At 41.1% G+C, this 22,927-nt stretch overlaps 1 protein-coding gene across 2 annotated transcripts in view; it reads left to right on the plus strand.

The window, feature by feature from the left end:
- The window catches only part of RPS6KL1 (ribosomal protein S6 kinase like 1), a 38,166-nt gene extending 17,561 nt beyond the window's left edge, over positions 1-20,605 (plus strand). The window contains exons 5-12 of one of the 2 annotated variants that reach the window (XM_051977583.1): positions 11,445-11,492; positions 12,252-12,384; positions 14,485-14,801; positions 14,913-15,336; positions 16,754-16,843; positions 17,257-17,339; positions 18,993-19,088; positions 19,938-20,605. In XM_051977583.1, coding sequence (XP_051833543.1) covers positions 11,445-11,492; positions 12,252-12,384; positions 14,485-14,801; positions 14,913-15,336; positions 16,754-16,843; positions 17,257-17,339; positions 18,993-19,088; positions 19,938-20,048 — 1,302 coding nt within the window. In that variant the 3' untranslated portion in view covers positions 20,049-20,605. Of the gene's footprint in view, positions 1-11,444; positions 11,493-12,251; positions 12,385-14,484; positions 15,337-16,753; positions 16,844-17,256; positions 17,340-18,992; positions 19,089-19,937 lie in introns of both variants that reach the window. The other variant, XM_051977582.1, reaches the window with a different exon arrangement.
- The last annotated feature ends 2,322 nt before the right edge of the window (positions 20,606-22,927 follow it).

Raw genomic sequence — 22,927 nt, forward strand, 5'->3', positions numbered from 1 at the left:
ATTTAAAGCACACCTTTTGAAGTTTCAACTTCAAGACAGCTTTTTTTATAAAGGTCTTTGTTTTGACCTTTGGAATAGAAGAGATGGGGACAAAGATAGAGAACTATAGATATACATGTGTGTATATAATATGTACTTTATGTGTATATATGCATATATGCATAAATAAATGCAGAAAAATAGATCTATAGCTACCCAATGTTTAAGAAGTTTTAATGGTCTTTTTTAGAATAGAGAAAATTGTTCAAAAGATATAAAAAAGTGTTAATCTGAAATGATAGAGGGATTTTCCTCATCAAGGAGCTACCCACACCAATAAAATCTCAGACTGAAAATAATAGTAATATTAGCTTTTATGCAGTGCTTATTGTGTGCTAGGTGGGCAGCTGGAGAAGGAAATGGCAAACCACTCCAGCATCTCTGCCAAGAAAATCCCAAATGGGATCATGATGAGTCAGATGCAACTGATACGAGTGAACAACAAAATGTGCCAGACATTGTGCTAAGTACTTTACTAATACTATTTTGGGGAAACAAGACAACTGAGGTTAAGTAACTTGCCCAGGGTCACACAGCTAGTATTAAGTTTTTGAGAATGGATTTGAACTCAGGGCCAGTGTTCTATCTACTGTGCCACAGAGCTCACCTCTGTACATATGTATATAGATAGAACTCTTGAGAATCTTTCTTTCTAAGGCCTTTCTCTCCAGGCCTTTCTAACAATGATCCAGTCTGGACAGGTCTGGTTGCTCTGTGTTTATAATTTTAGAAAGTTGCTTGGGGGTCACCAAGAGGTGTGATTTGCTCAGGGTCTTTTGGCCATTGTATGTGAGAGAAAGGACCTGAATCCAGTTGGTTCTCTACCCACTAAGTGGGGCTGCCTCGTAGGTGCTGTAGTGAGCCTTCATGGGTAAACGGGGCAGACAGACGGTATTAAGAATTTGCCCAGTGTTTCACAGAAGGACTTTTCTCCCTTAATATAATAAGCCATGAGATAAATAGGACTTAGAGAAGGAATGGAACCTTAGAGTTGGTGAACAGAGCTCCATATTGTTGGGAATGTAAGAGCAGGGAATGGCAGGGATGAGAGGAGCGCAACATGAAATATGGACAAGTTAAGGAAGAAACAATTGAATCCTGAAGAAGTCAACTTATTGTGAGAAGACAAGGGAAAATGGTACAAGTCAAGTCAAGTATCTGGCATAGTGTTTATGAAGGGAAGGGACACATCAGAGACCCTTCTAAGACGTTTCTGGCTTACTTGGCTTGTTTCCCCAAATGTTAATATTTGGTTTGGTTTTATTTCTCCAGGGAAAGATGTTACAGTTAACAGCAGTTAATATTTAGGAAGGAAGAAAGGAAACTCATTTATTAAGCTCCTATTGTGTATCAGACACTATGTTAAGCATTTATAAATATTATCTCATTTGATTTTTTTCAATAACCTTGGAAAATAGGTACCTTACTTTTCAGTTGAGGAAAAGGAGGCAGACAGATTAAATGACTTGCCCAGGGTCAAACAGCTCATGTCAGAGGTCAATTAGGAATTCAGGTCTTCTTGACTCCAGGTTTAGCCCTCTATTCACTGGGCCAACCTAGCTATCTATTTAATGTCTGCTACATGCCAGACACTGTGCTAAGTTGGGGACACAAAGAAAGGCAAAAAAGTTCCTGTCTCCAAGGAATGAATATTCTTTTTTTTAATAGCTATTTATTTTTACAAAAACATGCAAGATAGTTTTCAATATTCACCTTTGCAAAACCTTGTGTTCCAAATTTTTCTTCCTTTCTCCCTTCTATCCCCTCCCATAGACAACAAGCAATCTGATATAGGTTAAACATGTGCAATTCTTCAAAACATATTTCCATATTCATTGTGCTGCTTGAGAAAAATCTGATCAAAAGGTGAAAGAGAAAAAAAGCAAACAACAACAAAACTGAAAATACTATGCTTTTGATCCACACTCAGTCTCCATAGTTCTCTCTTTGGATGCAGATGGCTTTTTCCATCACAAGTCTATTGGAATTACCTGGAATCACCTTATTGTTGAAAAGAACCAAGTCCCTTACAGATGATCGTCATAAAATCTTATTGCTGTGTACAATATTCTTGTGATTCTGCTCACTTCACTCAGCATCAGTTCATGTAAATGTTTCCAGGCTTTCTGAAATCAGCCTGCTTGTCATTTCTTACAGAACAATAATATTCCATTACTTTCATATACCAGAACTTATATAGCCATTCCCCAAATGATGAGCTTCCAGAGTGAATATTCTTAATTTATCACAGCATTTAGATTTAGGATTGTAGGATATCCCCAAGACCACCTGGCCTAACTTCATTTTACATATGAGAAATCAGAGGCCCCAAGAGGTGGAGTTGACTTGCCTATGATCACACAGTAAGAATCAAAAGCAAAATTTGAACCCAGGACCTCTGACTAGATGCGTCCTTTGTCCACTTTATCACACTTCAAATATTTAGCTTTGTTACCCCAAACTCTTCTGGAACTCACTTCTTGCCTGAGAAGATGAAGGGAGGAAGATAAAATGAGAAGACTTTTCTTACCTCTTCCTACCTGTGTTAGCAAGAAGCAGTGAGATGGTACAGGAAAAAGAGATGGGCTGAGGGGCCAGGATGTCTGATCTTCACATAATCTTGTTGCTGTGCACAATATTCTCATGATTCTGCTCACTTCACTCAGCATCAGTTCATGTAAACTATTACATGCTAATTAATATTAACTATTAAGCAACCTCTGGATTGTTAAACACTTGTAAGATGTAATATGAATGATTTCATTTGATCAGAAAGATAAGCCAGATGATATGTAGACAGAGTGCTGGGCCTCTAGTCAGGAAGGCTGAGTTCAAATGCAGCCTTGACACTTACTAATCGTGTGAAACTGGACAAATCACATTATTTCTATTTGCTTCAATTTCCTCAGCTGTAAAATGGGGGTCATAATACCACCTATCTCCCAGGATCAAATGAGCTAATAATTGTAAAAAACATTTAAGCACAGTGCCTGGTATACAATAGATACTATATAAATGCTCATTCTCTTTCTTCCCTTTCCTTGCTCCATTGAACTAGGTGTTCTCTAAGGTTCTTTCTAGCATTAATGTCTACATTTTAGGTTCTGCCTCCTTTGACAGAGCAGTATCCCATAAGGGAGGAGATTGTCTTCATATTTTGGAATAGACTTTCCAGCTCATTATTTATTTGACTTTGCAAATCAGAACCACTTCTCTTGGGCCAAGGTGGTGGGGAATCCCATTTGGCAATAGATGGAGGGGAATTATCCTAGGTTTTAGTATTTTTGAGAAACTTTTTCTCAAGAGACCATCATGACCCTTTTTTTTTTTTTAAACATGATAGAGATGTATGCTGCACGAATTGGTCAGTGGGGCTAGTTAGAGGGATTTCTATTGTAATTACAAGATAGACACCTAATGGTCAAAGAAGAGTCAACAGCCTCTACAATCAAAAACAGAATAGTTCAGGAAATGGAATCATGGAATTCGAGAGATAAGGAGGCCAAAGAATTTTGAAGTGAAAGGGAACTTAGAGATAATTTGATCCAAGAGATTGTTAACCCTTTAATTCAGGGGGTCTACAAATTTGTGTTAAAAAAAATTGATAAGCATATTTCAATAAAATTGATCTCCTTTAATCCTATGTATTTTATTTTACGTATTTTAAAATGTTATTTAAAGAAGGGATCTGTTGGCTGACTAAAGGGTTCATGTTACATCCCCACTTCCCCCCCAAAAAGTTAAGAAGCCTGCCTTTTTCTTCAGATGAGAAAACTGAGGCCCATGGAAAAGAAATGATTTACTTAAAATCACCAAGATAACAGATCAGGATTTTAAGTTATCTGGTTCTCTGATTCCAAATCCAGGACACCTCAAAGGTCATAGGAGATCACGGAGACTAAGTTCAACTTCTTCATTCTATAGATGCAAATACTATGGAACAAAAATGAATACCTGCCTTGCTCAGGGTGAGACAACTGATCAGTGTCTGAGGCAGGATATCTAGCTTTCTGTCCACTCTATCACCCAGACTAATACCTGGACCAACCCAGACCTTAAGGAACAATCCCATTTACAATATCCCTAACAATCAACCATGCAATCACTGCTTGAAGACCTAAAGAGGCAGCTACCAACCCACTGAGCTACCCACTGCACTTTCGGACTTCAATAGTTAAAGTCTTCCTTATATTGAACTAAAAGTTGACTCCAATACTTCATTGGTCCCAATTCTGATTTCAGAGCCAAGCCAAACAAATTTAAGCCCTCTTCCATACACCAACCCTTCATATACATAGGATCATAACTTTTAGGACTAGAAAGAAACTTAGGATCCAATGCCCTAATTTTTATAGATGAAATTTTCATTCACTAAATATTTATTAATTGTCTACTGTGTACCAGGCACTATACTAAGCTCCGGGGATACAAAATGAGGTAAAAGACATTTGTTGTTCTCAAGGACTTTACAATCTAACAGAAGAGGCAATATATTGGTCAGCAAATATATACAAACAAGAATAAATATATGTATTTATATACATACATATATATATAGCATAATAAAATAAGTAGGATCAATAGGAAGTAATTAACAGGGGAAAGCACAGCTAGTAAGTAGTGATAGCATTGCAAAATTTCAGACTCTACTCTTCTGACTTCAAAGTTAATATTCCCTTCAATTCTCCATTCTGGCACTCATGTCTTCAGGTTTCCATAATAAGAATAGCATTTCCAGGTCCAGGGTGGGACTTACTTACCCAGAGAATAGAAGGTATTTGCTTGGTAGCATGAGTGGGGATTCTCTTAGACTATTTGTTCTTTTCAGGGGTCTAGGAAAAACATGTTGCCCTGAATCCCTCAGGGATTGCCAGCATCTTGATGTGACTGGGATTTCCCCAGCATTTCATGAAGACCTTTTCTTTCCCAATATAATTAACCATGAAGTGACATGCAGTAGGAAATGGACCTTAGAGCCTTAGTTCCAGCTGTCTGTCTTGAAATAGCTTCTGTGAAACTGTGACAATAGTTGACAAAAGGTTTTGGGGCAGTGAGTTCTGTTGACAGTTATTATTAGGAGGATCACTGGAACATGAAAGGGCTTCTCATGATGGAGTTGGCTTAGAGAGTATTAAAGTTGCTCCCAAATGATGCTGGTCAAGGAAGAGCAATATGACTATATGTTCTTGGACTTACTGACTTCCCCAAGGCTCATTTCTGGGAGTGGAGATGAAATGCTGAATTTGAATTTTCTCTTCTTACCCTCCCAAACCTTACCCAAACCAAACCTACCTAGGGCTTATTACATTCTGCCTCTTCCCAAAAGCTGCCCCTCTGGACCAGTCCACTACTGATTTCTTTGATACCCCCCTTCAGGTTGCCTGGGAAACAGGGATACCTGCCCTACAACCATGGTCACATGTATCCCAACATCTGGACCCTCCAAAATCATGTCAAAATAGCCTGAACCCAAACAAGATGCTGAGTGATGGACAAATTCTGTCTAGTGTGATGCAGTGGGAAAAATGCTGGTTTTGGAATGACAGGACTCAAGTTCGAATCCTGACTCTGTCACTTGCTTGTGACACATTTCCCTAACTTCCTAAGCCTATAAATGAGTTCTCTCATCTATAAAATGAGGGATATTGGACTAAATCGTTTCTAAGGGCCCCTGTAGGTCTTTATCTATGAGCCTAAAACCACTGCACTATAGAAAAAGATTTTAAGTTTTTTTTTTTTTTGTTTGTTTGTTTGTAAAATAACTTTTTCCCCTATTTTTTTTTAAGGCCATGGAGGCACACGCCTATTATCATTCCTATATTCCCAGGGAGTTAAGTGGTACCATAATGCCCAGAGCACTGGGCCTGAAATCTGACCTCAAATAATGACTATGTGACCCAATGAAAAATCATTTAACCAATGGCAGCCTTAGAATTCTCACCTATACAATGGGACTAAGTAATAGCAGCTATTTCTCAGGGTTGTTGCCCGGGATCAAATGAGAAAACTTTTGTAAAGTGCATAGCGCAGTTCCTGGAAATTCAATGAACATTAAGTACCTATCATGTGCTATGTAATATGCGCACAAAATAAATGTTTATTTCTGTCTTTCTGGGAGACTGAGGCTAATGGATTGCTTGAGCTTAAAAGTTCTGAGCTTTTGTAAATTGATTGTCCATATAGTCGAAAAGCATAGTGAACCCTTGGAAATGGAGTACCTCAAGTTGGAATAGAACTGATCAGTTAGTGGAACTGGACCTATGGGTGAGTGGCTGTTGTACTTAATGAAATTCTGTGATTCCAAGAGCCCTCTTGACCTTTCCACAAACTGCGGAAAGCAGAATCCCCCACAATGCTATATCACACTAAACAACTCTAAATGTTAGCTCAAATCCATTTGTTTCCTGGGAGAAAAAATTGGTCAAGACAGGGATGGACTAGAGGGGCCTTTAAGAACCTGGGTAAGCTTGTATAAAATGAAAGACTCCCAAGGAGAAATCCTTTGATGTGAATGTTTCCATATTGTTCAGCTGCTCAAGCCCCATCAATTAATAAAGTGAATGAGTTATCTGTAGATATTATGAGTTATTCTGTAGATAGAGAAGCAGCGCAAGACATTCCCTGCCTCAGTGAACATAGGAACTAATAAGGCATGCAAGTATAAGACAGAAAATATTTAGAAAACAGGACAAGATAATGTATTCACTGCTAAATCAATCTGAATATAGGCCATGCTTTTTCTACAGATCTGAATTGTATAAAACCTATATGCAGCCTAAAATCAATTTATTTTCCAGTCTATTGTCACTTTTTTTTTCCTTTTCAAATGAGATTTGGGGGTATATATGATTTTTATTTGGATCAATATAGTAAATACTAAATTATATGCAATTTACATACATTTGAGGCAACTGGGTAGCAAAGTGGATAGAGTGCGGGGGGCCTAGAGTCTTGAAGACTCACCAGAGTTCAAATCTGGTCTCAGACACTTCCTAGCTCTCAGTTTCCTCATCTTTAAAATGAGCTGGAGAAGGAAATGGCAAATCTCTCCAGTATCTTTGCCAAGAAAATCCCAAATGGGATCACAAAAAGCCAGATGCAACTAAAATGAAAATAAAAAATAAAAAGTTGGGGTGGGGCAGAGGCTCAACAGTTCTTTTGTGAGAAAGGAACAGACAGTAAGGTTGCAGTGGATTGAAGATGAGTGTTGAGAAGATGAGCAATGAGAAAAAGAAATCCCAGTTTGGAAAAAACAAAAAAGAAATAAGCATTTAACCTACTACGTGCTGGGTACTGAACTAAGTGTTTTATAAATATGATTTCACTTGATTCTCACAACTATCTTGGGAGGTAGCTGTTTTTCCATTTTACAGTTGAAGAAATTGAGACAGGCAGAGGGTAAATGACTTGTGCAAGGTCACCTCGTTATTGTCTGAAGTTGGATTTGAACTTTCTGATTTCAGGCCCATTGTTTTAACCTGTTTTGAGTTTCAGTTTCCTCATTTGTAAAAGAATGGCATGGGTCCAGGTGACCTTTAATATTCTTTCTAGCTCTAAGTCTATGCTCTTGATTTATGATCATCAAGAACCTACCTCAGACCCTGGTATCCCCCACTACAACAATGTTTCTCATACTATAAAAAAGTATGGCACAGTTGGGGAAAAGTACTGGATTTGGAGTCACGGGTTGTTTTTGTTATTCATTCGGGTCTAACTCTTCAATTAGCCCATTTAAAATTTTCTTGACAGGGATACTAGATGAGTTTGCCTTTTTCTTCTCTAATTCCTTTTACAGATGAGGAAACTGAGGCAAATGGGGGCAAATGATTTACTTGCCCAAGGTCACATAGCTAGTATCTGAGGCCAGATTTGAACTTTGGAAGATATCTTCCTAATGCCGAGCCCGATGCTCTATCCCCTATACTACCTAACCAGCCTTTGGATAGGATCTGGGTTCAAATTCTAGCTCTACCACAGACGGTGTGCTGGTTAAACCAGAGCCTTTCCAGGTTTTGGAGGACAGGATGGTTGAACTTGATAGATGGCTTCGGAGGTCTTTTCTTGATTCTAGAGCGAGGATTCTATGGTCTGCAGTGATGACCACAGGTAGGGTTGACCCCCACCATACACAAAGTCATATATCCAAAGACCCGAGTGCTGGGTAATTTTCTCTGTGGATGTTTTCCATCAGGTAGGAAGCGGAAGTGACCTTTTATTCTGGAAGACTGGTCTGCTCAGAGGGAAGCAGGGCTCTTTGTTTTTCAGGGGAGGGGAGATAGTGTATATGTTAATATACACTAGTTCTTTGAACTACAGGAAAAGACCAGCTCACAGGCCAGCGAACCGGGACAGAGAGGATATGGAGGGAAATGATGGAAATCCCATTGGAAAACTGAGGGGGAGCCAGGTTGTAGCAGGCATTTTGTCTGCAGTAGACACAAGGCCGGCCTTGTTGTGGGAAGATCTGGATTCATGTACTGCTTCTGGCACACAGGTTATATATACTGGGTCTCACCCGGGCTCTTCCGTGGTGAAATGAATGCGGCCGCCTTCCTAACGGTTATAGAAAGGGAGCAATTCACTGCTTAGCTGAGTGAAGCCTACAGACTGTCCACCAGATGGCACTCTACTCAAACCACCCGCACCAATTTTGTGAGATGCTACCCGGAGTGAACATCCAAGGGCACTGGGCTGCAGCCTAAGCGGCTTTCATTAACCCTTCTCTTGCTGGCCTGGTCTCCATCTCCCCTCGGGGATACAATAAAACACTGTTCCAAATTAATATGAAATCAGCCGCCTGTCTCTGACTCTTGAGCACCCACTCTATGAAATATTTCATTCTCAAAAATCACATTCTAACGCATTCAGAGAGTCAAACATTTTGGCCATACTGTGTTCATATCGGTTTTTAATAATGTGGAAATAAATACAAAAGACTTATGTAAACTCACTTTGTTGCCTCCTCCCCCTCCCAATTCCTCTGCATGGATAGGGAACGTTCACAAGCTTGAGATCCTTTTCTTTTCTGCCAAGAATGGGATAAAGATTTGAGTACCAAGGTCTTGCCCCCAGAGGGAGGAAGAGTTGGCAGTCTGTCCTCCGGAGCCCATTAACTGCGGCCCAATCCTTTTCTGCCGCATGTACCGCATTGGAGCAATTTCCCACATTATTGGACTTTGCTGTCATTTTTTAAAAAGTGAATGTATTCCCCAGGGATGAGCATACCCCAAGCAAAGCTTGGGTGGTACTGTGGAGGCAGCACTCTTAAACCTGCTTTGCTGGGGAACTGAATGGACACATGTGCACAGATCTAATTGGCTATTCCTTTTACCCTGGCATTTGAAGATAATAACTAGTAAATTCAAGACTAGAAATCTAGTTAGTTCTGGATTTGGGTCATTCCTTTTCTGGTGGATAAATATGATTGGATAAATTACACCAGAAAGGCAGTGAAGAGAACAGCAAAATGGTTTGATACCACTAGCAGAATGGCATGGAAAGATAGGTTATTGGCAGGAAGAGGAGGAACGCATCTTGAAATTAGAAGTAATTTTACTCCTAGTACAGCCAGTCAGAAGAATCAGCAGAGAATTCAGGGATTATCCACCCTGTGTAAGGAAATCTGTGCAGTGATTAATAGACTTGTAAAGTGGGATGTAAAAAGTATTAGCCAAATTTAAGGGGTTAGAAAAGGATGTGGAAACCAAATTATTAAAAATAATAATATTAATGATAATAATAATAATAATAAAAGAAATTGCAAGAAATGGATGGGCATTTATTTGGTTTCCAGAGTTATGAAGATTAAATTGGAGAAATGAAACAAATTAGAAAACTGAAACTCCCAAGGATATCAAAAAATAATCAAGGGTAGAGGTTAGGTTATCTTTCTCCAAAAGAATGTAAGCTCCTTGGAGACAGGAACTGACTTTTGTAATCAGGGGTGATGGCCTGAGATTTGAAAACAATTTTTTGTTCTCTGCCCTTAGTCCTCCTCTGTTACATTCCCTCTTCTAGAATGGAAGATTCTTGAGGGTAGAGACTGGTTATGTAATGAGGTGGAGATTCATGTCATGTAATTTCTGGAACATCCAATTAATGGGGAATCAGAGGAGGAACTTGTGTTTAGGATAGGGAATAAAATGCTGCCTTTGGAATTTCAAAGGTATGTCTACTAAACTAGGCACCCATGCTTGCAAGAATGTAAAAGAAATCTTTCTTGCATTCAAAAAAAAAAAGCGAATATATTAATATAGGAATTGTATCTCCAAAAATTCAATTATTTTAGGCATTGAAATCTCCAGATGGTCTTGTCCCACAGTCTAGGAAGCTCTATTCTCAGATGACTTCTTCCGTGTCCCTTTGCCCTTGTTGTAAACAAGAGAATCATGGAACCCTTGGTTGGGGGAGACTGATTAATCAAATTTTTTCATCTCATGATGAAATTGTCACTGCCAATTTCTCTATGAATTAGCTCCTTCAGCCCAGGAAAATTCTATTCAAAGAGACAACCAAGACAGGCAGAAATACAAGATTACAAGAGTTGTGAAACCATGGGTAAGTTCTTTAAAGTCACAGGGGGCCACTCTGCATCAGTGGAAAAAATTCTCATACCCAAAGTTCCCTACCCTGATAAAATCACAGAAGCAAACAGACATACAACAATGCCGCCTTTAAAAAAAACATACACACAAATGGCAAAAGAAAGGAAACCTTTTTCAAACACCTTCTATATGCCAGAAACTGTGTTAAGCACTTTACAAGTTATATGTGAGACTCTTTTTGAGCCTTACAATTCTGGGAGGTCAATGCTATTATTATCTCCATTTTATAGATGAGGAAACTAAGACAGAAGTTAAATAACATGCAGGATCACCCAGCCAAAATGTTTGAGGCTAGATCTGAACTCAGGTTTTCCTACTCCAGACCCAGAATTCTATACACTGTACTAGCTAGTTGCCAAAAGTCCTTTCCAACTCACTTAGGGAATGGTACTGAATCTGGAGCTAGATAAAGCCGAATCTTGGCCCTAAGGATTATCATGGCTTAATTTTAACATTTCTTCATTTGTAAAATCCAGATAGTAATACTTGCATTACCTACTCCAGAGGATATTTGTGAGGCAAGAGCTTTATAAATCATAAAACATTATATGCACTTGAATTCTTTCTACTCCCATTTCTATCACTAATTTGATATGTGATTTTGGGTAGGTCTTTTTTTTTTTTACACTTTTCTATAAAAATCTAGATCTGCTCTCTAGAGGTTTCCTTTGGCTCTGACATTCTTTGATTCTAATGGAAAGAATCTGGGAGGGCGTGGCATTTCAGAACTGGAAGTTCAGGTCTTGGATTCCCTAAGAACCTAGTGTTAGCCCATCTGACCCTTTTTCCCATCATTTATAGGTTCAGCTGGTCCAGGACCCTGCCACTGGGGGGACGTTTGTAGTTAAGGTAAGTGTAGCTCAATAACCTAATTCTCTCTCTTGGATTAACCCCTACCCCCCCACTCCTGTTCTTCAGTATTTGACTCCATCACATAGAGTATTAGAGTATATTAAGACCCAGTGAGACCAAACAGTCTTCTCATTCATTCCTAGGACACTCCCACCCCTTACCTTCAAGGATACCCCACAGACAAAGTCAGTCAGTTAACAAATCTTTATTAAACGCACACTATAGGTACTGTGCTAAATTATAGGAATCCAAAGAAAAGCTAAATACTAATCAATGAAGGTTCTACTCAAGACCTCCATTTTCTGGAGACCATACAAAGAAGGTAGACCTTTCTGTGGCAGGTCAGAACCCTGGTGAAGGAACCTTATTTTGCAAAGGAGGCATGAAATCCAACAGGGACAGTTTCCCAACATCTTAACTTGCTAAACTGCACCTGTTTGCTATAGGCAGTTGGCTACTGAGCGGTAGATAGAGCAGCATTAGATGCCAGCAGCAGGAAAGACTGGCTGCAGGCTGTTGGAGGTGAGGCAGATTAATGAGAGCATATCCCAGCTGTACTGCATTTGATTCCAATCTTACTTCATTACATACTTACATATTCATGTTTTCTTGGTCCCAGCTCCTTTGCCAGCCTCCTCTACCATTATCATCCTTCTGGGGTGACCCTATTGGCAGAGAACTCTCTGCCTTCCTGGTGGAGTGATATTCTTTGAGCTCTGTCTCTCCTTGTTTTGAGTTGGCTTCCCTTCTCCCCAGAGCCTCCCCAAGTGCCATGGAGAAACCTGGGACCGTCCAACCATCATCCCCAATGGTGTTCCTTATATGGCCAAGCTTCTTCGCTACTCTGTGAGTGAGGACTCCATCTTCTTGCACTTGGAGCATGTGCAGGGTAAGTGGGAGCCCTAGATCCAGGGCTATCTACCAAGCTTCCTTCCACCAAGCCAGAATCCTTCTCAGTGGCCTCTGAATTCCTTCCCTTATCCCTCCTCTTCATTCCTGCTTTCTTCCTCTTTCCTTTAAGTATGGCCAAAACAGCAGTTCTCAAACTTTGTATTCTCAGGACCCTTTGATTCTCTTAAAAATTAAGTTCCTCCTTAAAGAGCTGTTGTTGATTGAGGTTATATGTATTCATATTTACCATATTAGAAATTCAAACATCTTAGTATGATTATGAAAAGAATTCCGATTTAATGAATAATGTGAAATGGTCTCAGGAACCTTCAGGGATCCCTTGACCTACTTGAAAAACTGCCTACCTAAAGGATCCTGGCTCACCAAAAATACCTCCTCCTGGAGAACTGTCAAAGCTTGATATTTTGTTTGTTAAGTATTCATACCTTTGGGCTAAGGCATTTTAACATTTAAAAATTTTTAAACAGTTTAAAATATTGAGGCGGCCTCAGTATGTTATGGGAGGGAGAGAGGAGGATAGAAAAGCATTTTATAAGGGGAAGGAAGTGAAAAGAAGAAAGGGAGGAAGGAGGGGGGAGGGAAGAAGGGAGAAAGAGAGGAAGGGAAACAGAGAGGGAGGAATGAAGAAAAGACTTATTAATCACTTAGCATGTTCTAAGCATAGGACCAACTATACAAATATGCAAAGGAGCTTGCAAACCTCATCCAATTCATCTAGCTGTCCTAAAGGACTATATAAACACTAGCTATTTTATTTTTCTAAGTGCTTAGGGATATAAATACAAAAAAGTAATGAAGTGGCTATCTATTGTCTATTCTAACAATACTCTTAGGCTTGTAGTTGGATGTTTCCTTTTTCATTCCTACTCTTTCTACATAACCCTCTTCGTAAGAGGCACTCACCTCATGGATGCCTATGACCTGTCTTCACTAGGACCAATGGGATCAAGGGCTGTCTTATTGTCTACTCATCTTGGGCTTTGCTGCCTCTTTTAACCAATCAGCTAGTTTCTAGTAAGTTTTTGTAAAGTACTTTAACAAGTGTTAACAAGATCTGGTTTCAGCTGACAAAAAGTCTCCAGGTCAACTGAGGATATAAGACAAAACATACATGAAGAGCTGAAATCTGTTACACTAAAGTGCCAAACTAATAAATGAATTATTGAAAAAATGTATTAAACACTATGTGCTTGAAAGATAAAGATTAGAAAAAAGATGGCTCTTACCCTCAATAGGCTTACATTCTAATAGGACTGAGGTCACAAGCTGGAGGTACATAACTCCACAAGGGGTCTATGAATAAATTTCACAAGAGTTTGTGATCTTTTGGGGGAGGAGGGAAGAACAATAATCTTTATTTACACTAACTCCTAACTGAAATTTAGCATTTCTTTCAAATATGAAAGAATATCATCACAGAATATATCACAGGCCAAAAAACATCATTCTGAGAAAGGCTCCTAGGCTTTACACAGGGTATGTCACCAAAAAGTTTAGGAATCCCTGTCATAGAAGACATAAGGGATGGGATGAGGAGGATATGGGTATGTGAAAGGAGTTGGGGAAAGAGCGTGGAAGTCAAGTAAACATAGCAAGAAAGAGCCAGTATGACTGGTTGGAAGGAAACATGGCCAAAGTGTTGCCAGTAGAGACAGTGTACAAAATGAGTGCTAGTACGGGAATGGTGATGGACATTGTATGGACAAAACTTCCTGGAAGAGGTGGAACTCATGCTAGAGCTTGAAGGCTGCTGGGTAAAATTTAGAGAAGTTGAGAAAAGTAGAGAGGGAGTTCTAAGTAATAGATGTGAGAACAGAACAGGAACAGAAGTGAGGAGGTGGGAAAGTTTTCAACACATCTAGGCCTCAATGAGCAGACCAGTCTGGCTGGGGCAAAGGGCTTGAAAGGGAGTAGGAGAAGATAAAACCAGAAGGCAGTCCAAAAGATCTGCACTGCTGAGGAAGGGATTTGGGGGGCAAGAGCGGGGCTGGAGGGCCAGTGGGGAATATCCAGGACCTTTTCCTCCTCTATTCCACCTTTCCCACCATTCTTTCTTTGTTCCCTCTGCTTGGTTCAGGAGGAACCCTCTGGTCCCATCTCCTCTCTCAGCCTAGACCCAAGAGGCAAGAGACCTGCAGCAACTTAACTCAGCAGAAGCCCAGCTCCACCCAGGGTGACCACAGAGAGAAAGGGAAAGCTGGCCCTGGTCCCCCTGAGATTCTCAGTCTCCTGACCCCGGTTCTACTTTCCCAGAACACCACCCAACAGCTCAGCATTGCCCCTGAGGCATCAGCCCAGCCCTCTGACATTTCATCAGGGCCTCAAAGCAGAGTATCTGATCATCAGAAAGGGCTGAAGAATCTGGAGGATTCTGACCTGAACTCTGGAAGAAAGGTATCCAGTCCATCCAGGGAAATCCAAGTGTTCACGTCCCATGGAGCATCATCCTGTGAAGATGCTTTTGGAAGACACAAAGTCAGGACAGATGATCTTTCCTCTAAACAGGACCCTCTGACCTCAGAAGACACTACCTCATCTTCTGGCCTCGCTTCCAAGACCCTAAGAAGGGATGGGGCAATGACTAGCAGCCCAGGCCAGGGCAGAGGTCGGTCCCATCATCAAGCCAGGCGGAGTACTAGGTGGAGTACCAACAAGGGGCCCCTGGGAGGTCTCTCCTGGATCCGGGAGGGGGCAGGCCGGGTACTAGAGGGCTACGGTCATGGGAGCGACCAGTGCAAAGAGCTCTCAGGTCAGGATTGTCCACATGCTAACCGGGCTTGTCCAGGCCACAGAGGCGGAGCCTGGTGTGTGAAGGAAGAACAGGTCAAGCAGTGGGCAGCGGAGACTCTCGTGGCCCTTGAGGGTCTACATCAGCAGGGTGTGCTATGCCGAGACCTCAACCCCAGGAACCTGCTGCTGGATAACACTGGTAGGCACTCCTTGGTCTGGGAGGGAGAGAGGTCAGGGAGCCCAATTGCCCTGTTCAGTGGCTGAACCCCTGCCCCCGTCCTAGGTGGCTACTCAGATGGGAGAGTAGTTATCCTTCAACTCAAAATCCTATGACAAGGAAGCAGCAGCTCCCAGAGGGAAGGCTACCCCAAGAGGGCGGCCAGTCCACCCCTTCCCTATATTCTTTTCCTAAGCATCCATCTTAGACATCTGTATTGCTAGGGCATAAGAAAATTTTCCTCTGCATCTCACCAGAGCTCTTTTGGGGGATGCAGGGGAATCCTCAAATTTTTGTGAATCACTGCTTGGGAACAATGAAGGATCACTTTTATACCTGGAAATACCAAAGGGATTTTTGACTTGACCTTTCCAGGGCAGGAATAATAGGGAATGATAATAACATTTCTATGTCACTTAAAAGGTTTGCAGATATATTTATGTTATCTCATATGATCCTTAAAACAACTCTGGGAGGCAGGTATTATTATTATTATCGTCATTTTATAGATGAGAAAACTTAAATGACTTGCCTAGTCACATAGCTAGTAAGTATATGAGGGAGGATTTGAATTCAGGTCTTCTATACTCCAAACCTAATATTTGATGCACTGTGTCTTCTACTGGGCTGCTCAGGAATGCCTAACAGGTCACAAGCTCACAAATTTAGAGCTAGAAGAGAACTCACAGATGCTTTGCTCCAATCCCCTCATTTAAAGATAAGGGACTGGCCTAAATAAGTTAATGACTGAGATCAGAACTCAAGTCTTTTGACTTGGATCTTTTTAATGTGCCACACTGTCCAACTGTCCCCCTGCTTTCCTTATTGAAAAAAAGTCAAAGATGAAGACTTCCTTGACCCCTGCTGGAGATAAGTGCTCATTGTAATTCACATTTATAAAGTGCTCTCTGGCTTCTCCTCAAGAACCCTAAAAAGGAGATAGTTTTAAAGGTTCCTCTCCCCATTTTACAGATGCAGAAATCAAAGTGCAGACAGATTAAGATATTTGTCCATACTTATAAGACAGCTAAAAATGTTCTCTTCAGGTCTCTTCCTAGAGAGAATTTCCCCCACTGTATCATGCTGCAATTTCTTATAATCTTAACTGGTCTCTCTCCCTCTTCTTCTCTTCCTCCTTTCATTCTTTCTTTTCCTCACTCTGTTCCTTCTTTACTTTTTTCTTCCATCTTCCCTTCCTTTTCCTCTCTTCCTCTTTCTGCCTTCCTACTTCCCTCCCCCTCCTTCCTTCTTTTCCTCCTGCCTTCCTCCCTCTCTCTCCATCTTTTCTTTCTTCCCTCTCTTCCTTTCTTTCTTGTTCCCTCTGAACCCCACCTCTCCACCTTCTCAATTACCAACCTTTCCACCTTCTATTTTGCTTCAATGAATGCTGGGGATAAAGGTCACATCCGTCTCACCTACTTTGGCCAGTGGACTGAGGTGGAACCCCGGTGCTGCAATGAAGCCTTGGAAAACCTGTACAGCGCCCCAGGCAAGGAGACAGACTGGACAATTTTAACAGGCTCCTCTGAATTAGACTGGGAAATTGGGAAGAGAGGGTCTAGGAGGGGGAATCGAGCTTCTACAAAAGGCGGGTTACCTTGTCATGTTAATTACTCTGTAATGCCTCTCCAAAACTCCATGGAACAGTAATCCCTCTACCAAGGCATAACTTTTGTCCAAGCCTCTCTCTCTCTCTCTCTGGACTTTGGGCAAGGCCGAGGAGACCCGGCACCTAGGAAGGATGGGAAAGAAGCTGGGATAGGGGTGGGAGCAGAGGGTTCTAGAGGAGAAGCCAGAGGGATGAGGGAAGCAGAGGGGATGAGTACTAATAGATGAGCTAATTGAGCTATGAAGCATAGACCTTGAAAGCCTTGGTGTAAAGGCATTCTCTTGTCCCTGCAGAAGTGGGTGGGATTTCTGAACTGACAGAAGCCTGTGATTGGTGGAGTTTTGGATCTCTGCTATATGAACTTCTAACTGGAATGGTAAGTTCAGGTCTTTATAAAAAGAGCATTGGGAGGATGATAGTGAGAAGTGGGATTGGAGGCTGGGAGGGCACAGTAAGCCCAACATGAATTTCATTGTTTTTGTGGAGACCAGGGTCTTCGAAGCCTGAGAATGCTAATAGGATCATATGTTTAAAACTGGAAGAGACCTTTAAAATAATTTGCTCTCACTGGCAACCTCATTTCCTGGTTTGTTTTTTTGAATGAGTTACTAGATTGATAGATCAAGGGAATGCTATAGCTATAATTTAATTCAATGTCTTATGCTATCCTTGTGGAAAAGATGAAAAAATGTAAACTAGACAAGAGCGTGGTCTGATTTCACATAGCCATATCCTTCTGAAGAAAGAGATCCAAAGAGTATAATCTCAAATGATACAATGGATATAATAAAGGATTTGAAGTCAGTAAGACCTGAGTTCTAATCCTGCCTTAAGATTCTTTAGAGTTGTGTAATTCTAATCAAGTACTTAACCTCTCTCTGCCTTAGTTTCCTCATCTGAAAAATAAGGACAATAGCACCTACCTCTCAGAGCTGTTATGAAGATCAAATAAGTTACCATATGTAAAGTATTTTGGGAACTTTAAAGTTATCTCATTGTTATTACTAGAAAAGGGAACCAGAATTTATGAATTTTATTTATATGTGCCAGACACTCTGCTAAGGACCTTTGAGATCCTTTCTAATGCCTGAGATTCTGTGATTCTATATACTGCATTATTATTAGTAGCTTGCTTTTTCTTTTTTGGAGGCAATTGGGGGTAAGTGACTTGTCCAAGGTCGCACAGCTAGTAATTGTCTAGATAAGACTTGAACTCAGATCTTCTTAAGTCTATCCACTACACTACTTAGCTGCTCCTTTCAAGCTATTACCCATTTTCTTGCCTTTTCTGTTCCCTTTAGCCCTGCAATTTCTAAGAATAGTATAAAGGAACCAATGCTGAGGGGAATGCTAAATCACAGAATCTTTTTTTTCCCCTTTTCTTTTTTTCCAGCAACTGGGATTACCCCAGTCACACGTCTAGAAAGTGTCTAAGGTCAGATTTGAACTTGGATTCTTATGAGTTCAGGACCAATGTTCTATGTACTGTACTTCCTCACTGTCCCTAGAACCCAAGTTCTAATTCTGTCTTCGTTATTTGTAACTTGTAGACTCTGGCCAAGTTATTTATCTTCTGAGGCAAATAAGTTTATTGATTTGTGAAGGCAAAGGAGTGGGCTAGCTGATCTTTAAGGTCTCTTCTAGCACTAGTCCTGCAATCATCTCCCATTACATCCCTGCCTTATTGGGCAAGGCTCTTTTTCCCATCCTTTCTATTATATCAATCAATTATGACATTAGCATTTCTAAAGCCCAGTTAAAGAAAAAATTAAATATAATTTTGTTTGTAGTGAAATCCACAAGCCCATAGTGCCCACAAATTGAATGGAGGAGGATTCTTTCCTCCATCTATGAGATTTTTTTCTTGATTGCTGGACTGACATTAATCCAACCATACCCATGAAAAAAGATCTGTCTCTACAGTGTGAGGAAAATAATCCTTGGCAAAAATCTTAGTCCCAACGGATTTTAGGACTTGACTGCTATCCACTTTCTTTTAAAGCCCCTTATCCCCCTTCTCTTTCTTCAGTCACTGTCCCAAAACCACCCCTCAGGAATCCATGTACACACCAGGCTCCATCTGCCCGAGTGGCTCAGCCGACCAGCTACATCTCTACTCACCGAGGTATGGGCCATCTTAACCGAGGAGTACTAGTAGGCATGGACAGAGGGAGAAGGGAAGAAACTTCTCTAGACAAGCTGGATCTTGAGGCTTATTATCCCCAATGGGCAGCTAGGTGGTATAGTGTCAATAGTGTGACCTGGTGTCTGAACCTGTCTCAGACACTTTCTAAGTGACACTGGGGAAATCACTCGAGCTCTCCCAATTATTTTCCTCATTCATAAAATAGGAATAAATAGTGTTAACCTCACAGTATTGTTGAAGGGTCAAAAGAGATGATGCATGTAAAGCACTGTGCCAAACTGTGCTATATAAATGTTCCTAGGACCACCACCACCACTATAATCACTAATACCACAACTACCACGATCACTGCTACCACCACTGCTAGGTGGTGAGGTGTGAAGGATAGATCTGGCATCTATCAGGGAGATTCCAGATGTTCTCAGAATCTGTATGACAGGATAAGTTTGTAATTTTATTGGCCAAATAACTTGGTACCTGGAACAAAACCAATGTAGTAGGAAAAGGCTATTACTTCAGCAAGAAATTAGGAGAAAATACAGTGTGATCTGGTTTTTCATCCTGTTTTCTGGGAGATGTCTACTACATCAAAGCAGAAATTCAGGCAGAGTACCCAAAAGCTCTACCCATTAAAGAAAGGGGAAGAGGGACCTTACATTCTTTGTCCCCAGAACCTAAGTTTTTTTCCATGAGTTCTCACAGGATACACTCAGAGGAGAGGTGAGAGCAGAGGAGACTGATGAAAAGATGATAAAGGCAAGCTTCAGGACACTGGAGAGAGTGAGCAGTGGGGCTCTGCACATCTGACTCCTGCCTTTTCCTTTTCAGCTATTGCAATTTGATCCTTGTCGGCGCCTCGGTGCTGGAGGAGGAGGTGTCAACAAGCTCAAATCCCACCCGTTTTTTAGCACCATCCAGTGGAATAAACTGGTGGGGTAGGATCAAAAGTGGGAAGACCAAGAAAACTTCCTGGGAAGATCCAGCTTGGCTTTCTGGTCTGGCAGAGTCCATAAGAGAACTCTAATCCAATGGGTTCAAGGCCCAGCCTAGGATGTCAGATTTCTTAAACTACCAAATAGTCAATCATTGGTGGTGATGAATCCTGTATTCTGCATCCTGGAGAGATACAGGGTTAGGTCTCTCTTTCAAGCCTTTCATTCCCTCTTCCCCATGAGTTTGTTCCACTAAGGGCCTTGGAAGTGTGTTCCATGGCTGCTCATTTCCCACTCTTCACTCCTACCCACGAATGAACCCAGTAACAATGACAGGGACCCACAGGGAACCTTGAAGTTGGAAAGTATTGATACTGGTCTAACTTCTGCCACTTACTGGATGTGACATCGGATAATTCATCATACCTCTCTTGAGCCTCTTTCCTCATCTGTAAAACAGCTATCTGCCTTGCCTACCTCATAGGGTTCAAAAGAGAGTTGTAAGAAAGTGTTTTGTAATCTATATCATTACATAAATGTAAGAGATGAAGATAATACACAAAATGACTGTATTTCCAATTAGCCAAAGCAGAGGGAGGAGCAGTGGGGAGTTAGGAGGAGTCAACTGTAGATTTCCCTGCTTAAACTTCAGACCCAGAGGGTGCCTTTTTCTGGATGAGTTAGCTCTGTGCTTTGGAGCTCTGAGCTGTTGAACAACTGTTACTATTGTGTACAACTAATGACACACCAGGTTGCCATCTTCAGCTAACTCACCAAATGACCTACTATATTTCACAAGTGTACAAGCCTAAAGGTGGGCCCATCCTCATGCAAGAATTTCTTGGGACCCCTTCTTCCCCCAAGATATTTATCCAGTGGCACAGATTGTGGTAAGACAGGACCATCTTAGCCAAAATGAAACCTCTAACCAGGTTAGCCATAAATTGTGTACAACTCACTGGTCAGTTTTCCAAAACTGGCCAGTGATAGCAGACTGGAAAAATGAGTCTTTGAAGGGCTTGGTGAATGAAAAAAACTTTCAAATGATTCTTTTCCTTCTACTCCAACTTCCCAGTACTGGCTCCCAATGTCCTGGTTCAGGTTTTGCAGTCTTGGAACAAATATAAGAGGGGAAGAAAAGGGAGGTCAAGAGGAAGGACTGAGGCCAAAGGCCCTGTTGAAAATGTGAAACTAAAAGTGCTGAAAGCCTCAGGCCAGTAGCCTCCCTTCCTTAACTCTCTCCCCATCCCTGGTACTAGGTCTCCACCCACCCTAGTGGACAGATGAAGAGGCAGGTTGGGTAGAAGAGCTTCCTGGCAAAGTGTGTCCAAGGCCCAAGAGGATTTCTTTCTTTGGGGAGGATTCCTTTGGTTTACTGATTCAGACAAGTTTCCCAAATGACAGGCACTATCAGAAGCACACAGCCTAGTTTGGGAGTATTTAGATAATGGGACTTAGGTCTGAATATTGGCTCTGCCATTTGGCCCTCCATTTTTTCCTCTAAAGAGGGATCTCTAAGTCTCTGAGCTGGTTATTTATCCTTCCAATGAGATTCTGAGGTCTTGAGATTTAAGCCTGTTTTAGCCAAGGCTAGGAGAGGAAGGGAGTCTCTGAGGTCTAGAAATAAGAGAGAGAACCTCAAACACCTTTTCTGCCTCAAGGGTATTCACCCAGACACTTGTGTCTGTCCTTGATTTTTAGTATGGTATGAACAGCCAGAATCTATTAATATGTAACAGATAATAGTTATCTAGAATTATTACCTAGGCAGTCTCCAGGGCATAGGACAGCTGGTTGTGGCCCGTACCTATACTTCCCCAACATGACTGCCATCCTTCCCCTCCAAATGTACATCCCAAATAAGACTTGTAGTTCTACAAGTGTACTATTTATGCAATGATAATCCTACTAGGAGAGAATGGGGAAGAACCCCCAGAATCAAACTCCACGAGAAGGGGAAGTTTCTTCACATCAAGGGGAATGTTTTACACTCCTTAGGGCCAAGAACATGATAATTCAGGAGAACGAGGATGTGCAAAACCAACTTTCCCATTTGCCTGATGTGCTTTAGCATATTAATGGGACTATTTCATTCCAGATTTGAGTCCCAAACAAGGAGGAAACATGGTCTAAGTACCAAAGGTCTTCAATTTGGAATCAAACAATCTTGGCTCACTATGTGTGATCACTGAGACCTTCTTTTTTCTCACTTTATACTTGACAATATGACTTCTAGTTTCTCTCTGGCTCCAATTCCCTGAGATGCCCTCAAACCCATGAGGTAAAATTGAGTGAAGAGGTCTGGGGGATATTTTGATTCTCCCAAATCGATGGCCTTGGAAATAACCACAACCATAGTAGCTAACCCAAGCAGGTTGAGAGTGTACAGAGTATCTGGTGTTTTCCCCTTTGAGGATGAGTTAATTTGGGGGCTTTCATGAGTGGCAACTGGGGAGACCTACTTAGACAAAATGAATATGGTTGAATAATACTTTATGTGGAACCACCAAGTATTAATTGGCAAGTAATCCTGTCACCAGCAGCGCTCTTTTCATATTTGTGTCTAAGATTGCCCTCTGAGATACCATTTGAAAGCTGATTATAGCCATAAGGGATCTCTAGAAAGTAAATTCCCACTTTGTTATACTGTGCTATTGATACAGCAGACCTCTGGTGTGCCAGAAAGCACACTCAACTCTAACAGACATTTTTACATTCCATCATTCAAAAGTCTCTAAGCACCTGTGAATGGCAATCAGCTGTGGCTGAACACATAATTAAAGGTCACATGTGGACCACTATGCTAGCTGCTACTCCACACTCCAATCTAATTTAGAAAAAGAGTGACTAAGGAAAAGCAGCAAATGCCTTTTTGAAAAGTAAATA

Source organism: Antechinus flavipes, chromosome 2 (genome assembly GCF_016432865.1).
Source record: "Antechinus flavipes isolate AdamAnt ecotype Samford, QLD, Australia chromosome 2, AdamAnt_v2, whole genome shotgun sequence".
Taxonomy (NCBI): domain Eukaryota; kingdom Metazoa; phylum Chordata; class Mammalia; order Dasyuromorphia; family Dasyuridae; genus Antechinus; species Antechinus flavipes.